We start from the raw sequence: 14,156 nt of genomic DNA, 5'->3' as shown, positions 1-14,156 counted from the left end.
TATTATACACATGTCCTTTATATTTTACTCCTGTGAAGTGAAATCTTACTAAGAGTCAATTTAGGGATATTGAGTAGTAATACTGTTGCTACAAGATTTACATTCCAAAGTTGGAAAGATAACTATTCACTACATGCTGTTTCAGATGCAGATGCAGCTAGGAAATCAGAAGACGTCTACTTCTTGGGAGGAGAGCAATGGCCAACCTCGATAAAATACTGAAACGCAGAGACATCACACTGGCAATGAAGGTCCACATAGTGAAAGCAATCTTATTCCCCATAGTAACCTATGGCTGCGAGAACTGGACCATAAGGAAGGTTGAGCGAAGGAAGATAGACGCTTTTGAACTCTGGTGCTGGAGGAAAATCCTGAGAGTGCCTTGGACCACAAGAAGATCCAACCAGTCCATCCTCCAGGAAATAATGCCCGACTGCTCACTGGAGGGAAGGATATTAGAGGCAAAGTTGAAGTATTTTGGCCACATCATGAGAAGACAGGAAAGCTTGGAGAAGATCATGATGCTGGGGAAAATGGAAGGAAAAAGGAAGAGAGACCGACCAAGGGCGAGATGGATGGACGGTATCCTTGAAGTGACTGGCTCGACCTTGAAGGAACTGGGGGCTGCAACGGCCGACAGGGAGCTCTGGCGTGGACTGGTCCATGAGGTCACGAAGAGTTGAAAACGACTGAACGAGTGAGACGACGACAACATGCTGTTTCATGAACAAATTATTTTATAGATATTTTATAGATATTGCCATTGCAAATATAGTCAGTTTATATTAAGATATTTGCCCAACCTATGGTTGTATTGTATGTACCTCCCCATTTTCCTCTCCCTGCTCTTTTAAAAATTCTTTCCTTTATAACCCTGACGTTAACATTCAGGGTCTGTTTGTGGGTAGAGAGTTTTACAATTGGGTGGAAACTGTAAACTGAATACAGGAAAGGTGTCTCCTTTTATTAGTATCCTTGGAACAGATATCTTTACAGTATCAATGTAGATATAAGCTGAGCATTCCAGTAATTAAAACAATATTCCACCTTGACCATGGACAGAAGTCAAGTTATGCAAAACCTAAAGAAAATAGGATGATCGAAAGAACAGCATGGCTCATAATTGTTAACATGTAACTAAGAATGTTATTCCATTACAGAGGAACTGTGCCAAACAATTGGTTTCTTGCTGAAATCTGCAAAAGATGTTATGAGGTGTTTAGTCTGTCAAGAAAAAACTCACATTAAAAAGAAAATTTCTACTAGCTAGCAAGAAACAGACTGACACATGGAAATCAATCTGATAAATTTCCTTTCATAGGGCAGAGAAAGTTTAACATTCAAATCCATCAGATACAAAATGATAGTAACAGAATCAACATCCTGAGGCACCCAAGAACAATCCTTACTGAATCTATGAGCTTATGTAATCACAAAATGAATGCTTTTCAGTCTGTAATTTTCCAACTTCTGTTTAATTAGATCTGCTATTATTAGCAAAAATATTAGTCTCCATAGCCTCAAAAGTTGATGTATAATTTGTTTCTTCACTTTCAAATAATGAACTTCCAACTTTAATTTTATTTTTATAGAAATTTAAGTAATTTTAGCAATTATTTTTGTGAAGAAATGCACGTGGAATGCTACGGCCAGGTGGATTTTCCAGAAAAGACCCACTTGAGGCAGGAGTCATCATTATAGAAGCACTCTTAGAGAGCAGACATTATATTTCACTTACACCATGTTGAAGATAACATGCAGGCTATTATAGCACGTGGGCTATTAGTATGTCTGGATTTGCACAATTTGATGATGGTACCTAGAAATTTGGGGAAAGGTTCTAAACTTGCACTCAAAATGTACTAGTCCAGTATGGCTGATGAAGTTGCCTTCCACTAGGGCATGAATGGAAACTGTATGGTCCTCCATACATTTCTGCAATACAACTCCTAGCAGCTCTGGCCAGTATAGCTAACTGTAAGGGATACAAGAAACTGTAGTTCAGTATCTTTTGGTCACACAATTTCCACTTCTGCACTATAGCAATATCAGGAAATCTGAGGATGTCTAGGCGATCCTGGATTCTAATTCCCATTAGCCCCAGCTATCATGCTCAAAAACTGAAACACAACAGTAGATGTACTTCAACATGCGGAGAGACCAAGGTTACCACCCCCACACTAGAGCCATTACTTTCACTGTTCTTTTGACCAGTTTTCAATTCATTTCACTGAAGAGTATCAAGTTTGACTTTTCAGCATTGATTCTCCCAGAGCATATACAAATCAATATTCAACTGAATTGTGATCTCATTGCTATTACTATATGCCTGCAATTCCAGCAAGGTTTCATTTTATTCTCATTTATATTCAATATTACTCTAAGTTCAAATAATATATTATACTCCAAGCATATGGCACAACTTCCCAGGGAGCCCTAAATAGCTTTGGGGCAGGATACCCAAGGACTCACAGCTCTACATCTACGCAATTCATTTAAGACCTTTGCATGTAATTCCTCCTCTTAAAGAAACAAACTTGGCAGTGAACTGAGAGGCCTTTTTGTGCAGCAGTACCCTGGCAGTCAAACTCCTATCCCTGGGAGTTGCAGTTCTCCCTTACTATTGGTCTATAGATGGCTGGAGAAAGCTATAATGTTCCACTAAATGTTTATTCATTAAGGCTGTTCAGAGGTTTTAGAAGATTACCCTGTTTTACCATTGTATCATTGATCTATTTTGTTAACCTACAGGCAGCATCCAGTTGGTCTTCCATTTCTTTATATAGCTCAGGAAATTTGAAATGCTTCATACTTCAATCCATCCTGAATTAATCAAACTTAAAATTCTACTGAAATCAACAGGACAACTTAACCATAACTTCACTAAGTTCCCACTGATTTGAAAGGGAACAAAATTCAATTAGTTTACTCCAAATCAGCTACCAAACAGAACACAGGCCATTTGTCTCCAGGGAACCTTTTCCCAGCTTATCAGAAAACCTCTACAAATTTCAGAGAATTCTGCAGTAATTTATCTTGCATATACTTCAAGCTGTGCCAAGACCACTAGACCTCGCCTTTACTCACAGTGAACCAAGAGTTCACTTCTATATTTGTATAATTAAAAAAAAAGGTAGTGAGGCAGATTTTTTCTTATTAAGAATACTCCTCTAAAACTACATTCTCATATGCGTGATTAAGATACATTTCCAGAGTAGCTTACAAAATGGTAAATGTAACAATAAAACCCAAAAATTATCTATTAAAATCTGCACAAAAAAGCAGAATACAGAACAGCAAATTTAAAAGCAACATAAGAGCAAAATTCAAAATCAACTACAGCAGTGGTGGGGTTTCAGTGCAGAAAAGCCCTTTCAGCCATTCTCTCCAAGGAAAAAACCCTGCAAAAGGCTTTCCACTGACCACTAAGGAAGCCATTTCTCTTGCCTCAATCCACTAAATTTTAAAGTGTAGAAAGACTACATTTTCAAGGAACTCATAGTCTCACTAGATTATACTCTAAGATGTATTTGTACAGTCTGGAAATCAATCACTTATTCCCCTTCTCCAACATGTTCTCCAATTCTGATTTTCTTTTGGGGAATCCTACCTGATTATCTTTCATAAATCTATCACATAATTGATAATAATGAAACCAGTTGTTTATCTCTAATTCTCCTCTCCGTTTTAATTTCCAATGCTCTTTTTCTTTGATTAGGTGCTCCCTATAGGTTCTTGTTTCCTCATTAAATGCTGGGTTTAACACTGCTTCCAAAGGATGCAGCTATAGAGTGGTTTTTTTTGTTCAATCCCTGCCTTGTATCTCTTCCAAATCGCTAGGAAGCTAGCTCTTATGAGATGTTTATTTAAGTCTTTATTGAACGTATCTTTTTCATACCAAAAATACACATGCCATCCAAATCTTTTATATTCCCCTAAATTGATTAAAGCTCGTTTTTTTTTAATCTAACCCACTCCTTTAACCAGGTAAGAGTCTGCACCTTCATAATAATACCTAAAGTCTGGAAGCCCCCTCTGTCTTTGGCACTTCTAGCTTTTTTCCCCATAGTAACCTATGGATGTGAGAGCTGGACCATAAGGAAGGCTGAGTGAAGAAAGATAGATGCTTTTGAACTCTGGTGCTGGAAGAAAATCCTGAGAGTGCCTTGGACCACAAGAAGACCCAACCAGTCCATCCTCCAGGAAATAATGCCCGGCTGCTCACTGGAGGGAAGGATATTAGAGGCAAAGATGAAGTATTTTGGCCACATCATGAGAAGACAGGAAAGCTTGGAAAAGATCATGATGCTGGGGAAAATGGAAGGAAAAAGGAAGAGACCAAGGACGAGATGGATGGATGGTATCTTTGAAGTGACTGGCTTGACCTTGAAGGAACTGGGGGCAGCGATAGCCGACAGGGAGCTCTGGCGTGGACTGGTTCATGAGGTAACGAATAGTCAGAAATGACAGAACAAATAAAGGAGGAGTTTTTTCCCCATTCCATATAAATTTGACCAAATCCTTCCTCCATTGTTCAAAAACCTTCACTCCCTTAATGATCTGTAGATTTTTGAAATAAAAACATTTTAGGTAAGACCATAATTTTTATCATAGCTATCTTCCCTATTCATGTTAATAGAATTCCTTTCCATCTTTCCAGATCTTCTTTAACCTTCTTTCATGCTTTTTCATCATTGTTTTGATACAGATTGCTATTTTGATTAGTTATCCATAATCCTAGATCTTTTACTTTTATTGCTATCTTACAAGCTGATAAATTCCCACCCCATAACGAGCCAATACTTTTCTATAAATTGTCAATAAACATTATTGAAAGCTTTCCCTGCAACCAATGATACACTATTAAGTTTATGTTAGTTAAAATTGTTTATTTTATATGTTGTATTATTTTTTCTTTCCTTCTTTTTGCACTACAAACGAGCAGTGTGGACAGGAATTTGTTCTTTTTTTCCAGTTCATTCACACAAACACTTTCCATTGATATGCCACTAGCCTGGCCCTTCTGTCAAAAATTTAAAACTCAATGCAGCCCATGTGTCCAAAAGTTTGCCCATGCCTGATATATATACATTATATATAATGCAATATATAATATATAAACATTTCCTTGGGCTCCACAGGACACTTTTGCTTCAAAAGGGCTCCACAGCTGAAAAAGTTTGAGAATCCCTTCCCTAGAGCATAGTGTGGAAGCATCCGACAATATCTTACAACACCATCATGTTGCCTTATTTCCTCAGAAAAAGTTTATATATCCTCAGTGATATAAACCTTCAAGACTAGTCCAGCAAGCTGAAAAAATACTGTTGAAGTGTATGACTTTCAGAGTCTGCACATGTTCACAATAATGTATTGTTGATTATAAATATAAGAGAATAAATGTTAATTAAACATAAAAAGATAAGAGTATTAAGAGTATTTGATTCTCATAAACATGCTCTTAATCTCATTACATTTTTAGAAGGAAAACTGTTGAAAGAATCTCAAAAATTATGGATGACCTTACTAAAAATTGAGCTGCTTCCCAGTTGGTATTATTTTATATTAACGTTCATGTTTCAATATTCCTGAACTTTTCATCGCCATCACGTTTTCACCTATGATAGAAATCCACAACCAGAATTTTACATACAGTGTGAGCAGACAACCCAGACTTTCAAACACTTTTTGTCATAGTCTGTCTCTTGCTCTTAAACATTTTACATTCTGCTTAAGAACTGACAAGAAATGAATGGTTTGGCAGTGCCTGTGTTTCTCTTTCAAGATATTTCCAGATAAAAGGGAAGTTGCCCCCAAGCACCAACAAAGAACCAACTCCATGTATATGTGTGGAGGAGAATCTCAATTTATCCACAATATACCCTAAAAATAGAAAAATAACTCCGTGTCCTCTCTAGCAAAGGCAACAACTTTGTTCCTATTTCTTCTCTCTACATCCATTTTCCCCTGCATCATTATCTCTTTCCAATCCCTCCCTCATAAGTAGTTATTTTCCCAGAAAACTGCAATGTTTATATTCTAAATGGTTATATTTTGATCTTTTAGAAGACACAGGAACAAATCGTACTGTTTTTCCTGTTATATGTGGCACTAGGCTCTTTCTTTCTCCCATTTTCCCTTAACCAATAAAATGCTAATCCAAGCTGAACACCTGATTGCTAACTCCCTTCAATTTAAATGCCATTGTATGACTGCAAGTTCAAAATTGAAAAGCCCAGGGTTTTTTTGTACATTTAAGCATATTAGGATCACAGAAGTTATATAGTAACAACTGAACTAACCCAAACTATCCTTAGAGTTCACCAACCAAATTACAGTGTATCAAATTTATTTAATTTCTTCCCACACATTTGAGAAAGAAGGATCATTACACTGTTAAAGCATGCAGCATTAAAGCTTTGACTTCAGTCAATGAAATTGCCTGTTTGAAGATAAACATACTATACTCTTAAATTATGCTTTTGATGTTTCATATAGAACATTTTGAATCATAAAATGCTAAAAATACAATGTACAACTTACATTGGCTTACTTGAATTAATAATAGCTGCTTTCTTGAATTAAAGAATTTGATAACTTAGATACATTTCAAGACCATAACAGAATTTTGGAGCAAACACACACATACTTGCATTCAATGTCATTTAAAGCTACAGGGCACACTATCAAACATTTATATGCAGGAGATTAATTACAGTGGATAGTTTTACTGACCAAATTATGTAAACAGTCTTAGGAGACTACTCTGTCCTTGAATTATGTTAGCAAAAGACGATTGGTTTTGTTATACCACTACAGTGAAGCTATAACAGTGCAAGTATTATATAGCACACCCTTCCCTATCCTGGTCTTCACTCCTAAAACTGTCTTTCCCAGCATGGTCAGGAATCTCAACTCCAGAATTAAAATTAGAGCTGAATCTGGACATAAAGAACCTTCAAAACCCAATAATTGTTTGTCTAAATCCCATTATCATCCCAAGGCATGCAGAAAATTGCAAAAGCCACAAAATGTCTCCCAACCCCCACCCAAAATATGGGAAAACTGCCAAAGAGCATCCTCTTACTACAGAACAGCAGCAGTGCTTTGGCAAAAAGGAAATATACATTGCAGAAAGGGGGAAGAAGGGCTTCTGTTACATCATCATCAATATATAGGCTACACAAAACCCTGCATTTTTAGGTAGCTAACAAAACCACAAGCAAAATATTGCAGCATTCAGATATATCATAGTGATAAAAGATAAAACTAGTGTAGAGAAACCAATACAAATAAAAAAAAATCTGGCACTAAGAATCCAGATTTTAAATTTGCAACTTAAAGGCCAGAATAAATAAGAAGTTCTTCACTTGGAACCAGAAGGCCTATATCAAAGATACCAAGGAAGCTGCCTGGGAGGTGTACTAGTTCGCAATTTAGGCATTTCAGCTAAGAAGACCCTTTCCATACTTGCCAGACACTGCATTTTATTAGGTGAGGCGCTCTGAGCAGAAGCTGTAATGTGGATTTTAAATACTGGGTGGGAGTGGTGAAAAAGGTGATTGATAGATTGATTCAATAGATTGTGTGGGTATATGTAGGAGAAGGTTGTTTTTTAAACAATTTATGAATCAATTTCACCATGCCGTACAGCTTTCATGGAAGCAAAGATAGCTCACTACAGTCAGCCCTCCACAATTGCTCAGATTTGGGGTGCAAGAACCCCAAGAAAGTGGGAAAATCATACATTTAAAATGCAATTTTTTAAAATGAGAGATCATCTCCCTAGGATTCCCTTGGTCCTCCAGAAGTTGACCACATAATTAAATTAGATTATTGGAGAGAACATTGTACTCAATTTTGCTAATAATAAAATCCACAAAAGTCAAACTCACAAATGTGGAAGGCTGAGTGTACTCAGCGCGTAGCTGAACACAGTAGAGGATAGCAGCATATACAGAATTTTACGTGATATAACTCTAAATGCTCAAAGTTACTCTTTGAGTCAATACTTAGTTAACACATTTTAAATAACACGATAAACAAAAGATTCCCAGGAGCCCAATTTTTTTTTGTTACAAATAATGTGCTGGTACATACTGCTTGATCACTCCCACTTTGGGACGCCTCACGGGAATGGGGTTTTGAGGCACTGTTTTGCAATGGCTCCAGTCCTTCCTAGAAGGCCGCTCTCAGAAGGTGTTGTTGGGGGACACCTGCTCAGTTCCACAGGCTTTGTCCTGTGGAGTCCCACAAGGTTCAGTACTGTCCCCTATGTTGTTTAACATCTACATGAAGCCACTGGGAGAGATCATTCGGAGATTTGGAATTTGATGTCATTTGTACACAGATGACGTATAACTCTTATCACTACTTTCCACCTGCTGCTAAGGAGGCTGTTCAGGTCCTCACCTGGTGCTTGGCAGCTGTGACGTTCTGGATAAGGGTGAACAAATTGAAATTGATTCTAGACAAGACAGAGGTATTCCTGGTCAGTCAAAAGGCCAAACAGGGTATAGGGTTACAGCCTGTGCTGGATGGGGTTACACTCCCCCTGAAGACACAGATTCACAGCTTGGGAGTTCTCCTAGATTCATCACTCAACATGGAACCCCAGGTCTCAGTGGTGGCCAGGGGAGCTTTTGCACAATTAAACGTGCACTAGTTGTGCCCGTACCTTGAGAGTCCACGCTCTTGTTACATCCCAAATAAACTAATGCGCTCTATGTTGGGTTGCCTTTGAAGACTGTCCGGAAGCTTCAAGTGGTCCAATGGACTCTCGTTGTAGTGGTGTACAGGAAGCATACAACTCTCCACTGGCTGCCAGTCTGCTACCGAGTACAATTCAAAGTGCTGGTTTTAGCCTATAAAGCCCTAAATGGTTCTGGTCCAGCTTACCTGTCCAAATATATTTTCCTCTATGAACAGGTTAAGAATTTCTGGGGAAGCCTTGTTCCTGGTCCCACCTCCTTCGCAGGTGCAATTGGTGGGGACGAGAGACAGGGCCTTCTCAGTGTTGGCCCCTCGGCTGTGGAACTCCCTTCCCAGCAAAGTCAGATCAGCTCCCTCCCCCCCCCCCCCCCGACCTTCAGAAAGAAATCTGAAACGTGGCTGTGGGACCAAGCCTTTGAGCAATAACTCAGTGTAGTAAGTAGATACGGAATAAGTACAATTACCACTGGAATGCCCCCTGGACCATGATTTTAGATTGTGTGATTTTAATTATTGGTTTTAATGTTTAGATGCTTTTAACTTTTTGGTTTTAATAATAATAATAATAATAATAATAATAATAATAATTTTATTCTTGTATCCCGCCCCATCTCCCCGTAGGGACTCGGGGCGGCTCACATGGGGCCTTGCCCAACATCACAATATAAAAAACGAATCAAAACACATAAATTTACAACAATAAATCAACAATATCAGTAAAACCATCATAAAAACAATATTGCAGGAAAAAGCGTTAATAGCGTTAATGTATATGCATTTTATTTGTATGCCTGTTTACGCAGCATTGGATTGTTGCCTACTTGTAAGCTGCTATGAGTCCTCTTCAGGGTGAGAAAGGTGGGGTATAAATATAGTAAATAAACAAAGAAACCCTGGATCTTCATTTTCAAGTGTTGGCCAAAAACACAGGTGTTAATTCCCTTTCAGATTTGTTTCTGTACAATGAACCACAAACAAAAATAAAGACTTTAAAAATTCACAATTTTTAGCTTTATACAGAATCCTGTGCCGAGAGAAAGGTGGGATGTAAACTAAAGAAATAGCCACACAATTATCACAAGAACTTGCTACATGCAAGTAACTCAATCCCCAACCTATGTAAACAGAGCTGATAAGAGAGCTAACTTTAATTAGCAAGGAAGTCCCTGGGTTCGTGTGTCTTAATCATAGAGTTCTGAGTTGGCACTGGACAAAGCATTATTGCTCAGCATATGCATGAACATATACAGACATTACACTGTGGACATTACAAAAAAACTTCAGCATCACTGTAAGGATTTCTGAAACAGTTTGTGTATGTACAGAATTATCCGTAGCAAATGGTAACTCTGATGTTTTAACTTAAATTGAACAAAGTCAGCTCTTAACTGCTGTTTTTTGAGAATAATCTACTTCTTCTGCAAATCTCTTTGGAAATCAGTATGTGGATGATATTTCTGCAGCCACACAAAAAGCTAGCTACATTTAGTATTATGAAACATTAGGCACATTGTGTGCTTATGTACCATTGTGTGCTTATGTTGCCTGTTGACTTATGATGAGCCCATGCATTTCATAAAGTTCTCTTAGACATGGAATATTCAGAGGTGGTTTTACCAGTTCCTTCCTCTGAACTGTTCAAACGACCTCTGAACTACCAGTATTAGGCCTACGGCATAATACTGGACCACAAAAGGTTCTGTCATTTGAAACATACCCTTAAGACCCAACCACTTATTGGCCTATACCAAAATTGATTTGCATTCCAACCAATGCATAATACTGCTACTATCATTATATTACACAGCAATAGGTTTCTGAAACAATACAGATGCTGACTACATAAGTCTTTCCACACATAAGCCTAAATCGTATTTGTCCAGAGTTAGATCCACTGAATCAATGGAATTTAGTTACATGTTGACTCACTCTTCAAGAAATGACTGAGTGGATCTACTCTAGTTGGGAGTAACCAACAAGAATGCTAGTCATAATGAAAAGGAATGTTGCTATTTTTATGTTATACATAATAAACACAATATGAAAAACTACCATTTACAATATGGCCAAACAAACAGCTCATATTATTGTTTCCTTGAATTTCTGTTGCTGGAGGCTCAAAATTATAACACCTCTTTTTAATACAGTAGAGTCTCACTTATCCAACACTCGCTTATCCAACGTTCTGGATTATCCAACGCATTTTTGTAGTCAATGTTTTCAATACATCATGATATTTTGATGCTAAATTCGTAAATACAGTAATTACAACATAACATTACTGCATATTGAACTACTTTTTCTGTCAAATTTGTTGTATAATATGATGTTTTGGTGCTTAATTTGTAAAATCATAACCTAATTTGATGTTTAATAGGTTTTTCCTTAATCCTTCCTTATTATCCAACATATTCGCTTATCCAACGTTCTGCCGGCCCGTTTATGTTGGATAAGTGAGACTCTACTGTAGTTCAAAAATAATTGTTTATACCCTGAAGACTGGAAAGAGAAGGAACGAATAGATTGCTTGCCTCTGCTGTTCTCCAGAGCCTAAAGCTGTCTAACTGAGGTAGTCTGACATAAGTGGACTTTTAACTTGCTATATGAGGTTCGAAATCCAATGCTGCTTTAGTTCTAGAAATATCCCCCTTTCTCACAGATGCACTTTCTCCTCTTTCTATATTTTCATTTTAGAGAATGTGAAAAAAAATTCAGCTTAAGGTATATGGATAGAAGAGAAGAGGAGTCTGTCAATAAATATACAAGACATATAAACAAAGAGAGGAGAGAGAGAAAGAGAGAGAAAATGAATCATAGATCTGGAAGAGACCATAAGGGAGATATATATGCACACACAATATGTATATGGACATATATGTGTATATAGATGGATGGAAAGACAGACAGACAGACACAGACAGAATCATAGTTGAAAGAGATCACAAGAGCCATCCACAAGGGATATATGTACGTATGTATACATATACAGAAAATGAATCATAAACTTGCAAGAGACCATAAAGGATATATGTACACACAATAGGTATGTATATGTATGTATATATAGATATACAGAGAGAATCATAGAGCCAAACATAGAATATATGTGTGTATGTCAATATACACATATATACACACAGAGAGAATGTAAAACATCGGAATGACAAAAGATGCATAGTTAAGAATGGGGTGAGACAACAGGAAGTGAGAAATAAGTAATCCTAGGAAGGGAAATTCACTCCTTCATGAGTTATCATGGGCGAAAAGATGTCTTCACTGAAACTTTATCACTGGTTTTTGTATTTTCTGATGTTTTCATTTTATTATTATTATTATTCTTTTTAGTCTTTATTTTATTTGTCATCATTTTATTTATTAAGTTACAGTTGTTTATTCTTTCAGTTGCTTCCGACTCTTTGTGACCTCATGGATCAGATCACGTCAGAGTTAGGTTGTTTTTATTGTCTAATGTGCCTTGTCCTGATGTACACTGTTTGTATGGCTTTCTTTTGTCATTGAATTGTTGCCATATTGTTGGAAACTGCCCTGAGTGCCTTCGGGGAGATAAGAGCGGTCTATAAATAAAGTTTATTTGTTATTATTACGATGTATATGTGTGTGTATATATATATCTACCGCATACACACAAACATACACAGAGACAGATAATCATAGAGTTGGAAGAAGCCACAAGAGCCACTCACAAGGTGTATATATACACAAACATATATACACACACAAATACACACAAACACATAGAATTGGAAGAGGCAAGAGCCATCCACAAGATATATACAGTAAGTATATATGCATATGGAGATATACCTTGAGACACACATACCCTTCTAACCTGCTCCTGCGAGGAAAGAAAGGGTCACGGGCGAGCAGCCCACGACTTTGGGAAGAGAGGGCCTCTCTGAGCGTTTCCCCAGAAAACTCACTTTGGAGGCACTCTCTCGGTTGGGGAAGGGGAGAGACCCTCCGGAAAGGAAGCAGAGGATCTATGTAAGGAGCCTGGTGCATGGAGGATGTACATATATGCACACAAACAAACATACACTGAGATAGAGAATCATAGAGTTGGAGGGGACAACAGGAGCCACTCACAAGGTGTATATGTACACAGACATAATGTATAAATGTATATATGTATGTGTGTGTGTATATATATATACACACACACATGTATACAGGTGTGTGTATATATATATATACACATACATACACACAAACACATACACGTAGAGTTGGAAGATGCAAGAGCCATCCACAAGGTATGCACAATAAGCATATATGCGTGTGTAGATATACCTTGACACACACATACCCTTCTAACCTGCTCCTGCGAGGAAAGAAAGGGTGACGGGCGAGCAGCCCACGACTTTGGGAAGAGAGGGCCTCCTCGAGGGCTCCCCCAGAGAACTCGCGCTTTGGAGGCGCTCTCTCGGCTGGGGAAGGGGAGAGACCCCCGGAGAGGAGGCAGAGGATCTATGTAAGGAGTCCGGCGCGTGGGGGAGGCCTGCCTTCCCCAGCCCCGGTCACTCACAGGTCACGATGGGCTTGTTCTCCATGGTGTAGACGACCGGTGTTGTCTCCTCGTCGTCGTCGTCGTCGCCTTCCTCTTCCTCCTCCTCTTCGTCCTCTCCCAAGGGCCCTTCAGGAGCCGCGGCGACCTCTTGGGCTGCTGTTGGTGCTGCTGCTGCTGCTGCTGCCACCGCCGGGGTGGCTTCCATGAGCTGAGAGGGCACTCAGCCCCGGCTCCCGCATCCGCTCCAAGCCATGGCTCCTTCGACTTCGACGCCACACCTTTCTTTCCCCTCTTTCCTTCCTTCCCTGCCAGCCCTTGCCTCAAAACAGGAAAGCCCTCCTCCGCCTGCTCCTCTTCCTCCTGCTCCTCTTCCTCACCAACCGCCGCCCGGCGCCCGCCTTCCTGCCCGCTCGCGACTCCCACAGATGGAGGGCGGGGGGAAGAGACAGAGAGAGAGGCTCATCCGCTTCCTGTATCTCTGGGAAGAGTATTACCGCTTCCGGAAAAGGGAAGTAACAGGGCCTTAAAGGGAACGGAGGAGGGGTTTTTTCGCCTCCGACTAAAAAAAAAGATTTTTTTTTAAAGGGGGTGGAACTTAGAACAATGCTTGAAAAAAGTCGAGGTCGAAAGTGCAAAGGCAGGTTCTGCGTCGAACACTAAGGAGACACAAATAATGACCTGTGGCGCAGGCTGTTGAGCAACCAGCTGCAGCCAGCTGCAACAAATCACTCTGCCCAAGAGGTCATGAGTTCGAGGCCAGCTCGGAGCTCCGCGTTTGTCTTGTCTTTGTTCTATGTTAAGGCATTGAATGTTTGCCTTATATGTGTAATGTGATCCGCCCTGAGTCCCCTTCAGGGTGAGAAGGGCGGAATATAAATACTGCAAATAAATAAATAAATAAATAGATTATACTAGA

At 39.0% G+C, this 14,156-nt stretch overlaps 1 protein-coding gene across 1 annotated transcript in view; it reads right to left on the bottom strand.

Annotated features, from left to right (window-relative positions):
* The window catches only part of trappc10 (trafficking protein particle complex subunit 10), a 68,715-nt gene extending 54,996 nt beyond the window's left edge, over positions 1–13,719 (bottom strand). The window contains exon 1 of the mRNA XM_003218944.4: positions 13,259–13,719. Coding sequence (XP_003218992.1) covers positions 13,259–13,445 — 187 coding nt within the window. The 5' untranslated portion in view covers positions 13,446–13,719. The remainder of the gene's footprint in view (positions 1–13,258) is intronic.
* Positions 13,720–14,156: the final 437 nt, after the last annotated feature.

This window comes from Anolis carolinensis, chromosome 3 (assembly GCF_035594765.1).
Source record: "Anolis carolinensis isolate JA03-04 chromosome 3, rAnoCar3.1.pri, whole genome shotgun sequence".
Lineage (NCBI taxonomy): Eukaryota > Metazoa > Chordata > Lepidosauria > Squamata > Dactyloidae > Anolis > Anolis carolinensis.
The sequence above is the reverse complement of the archived record's forward strand: the minus strand, read 5'-3'. Positions and strand labels throughout refer to the sequence as shown.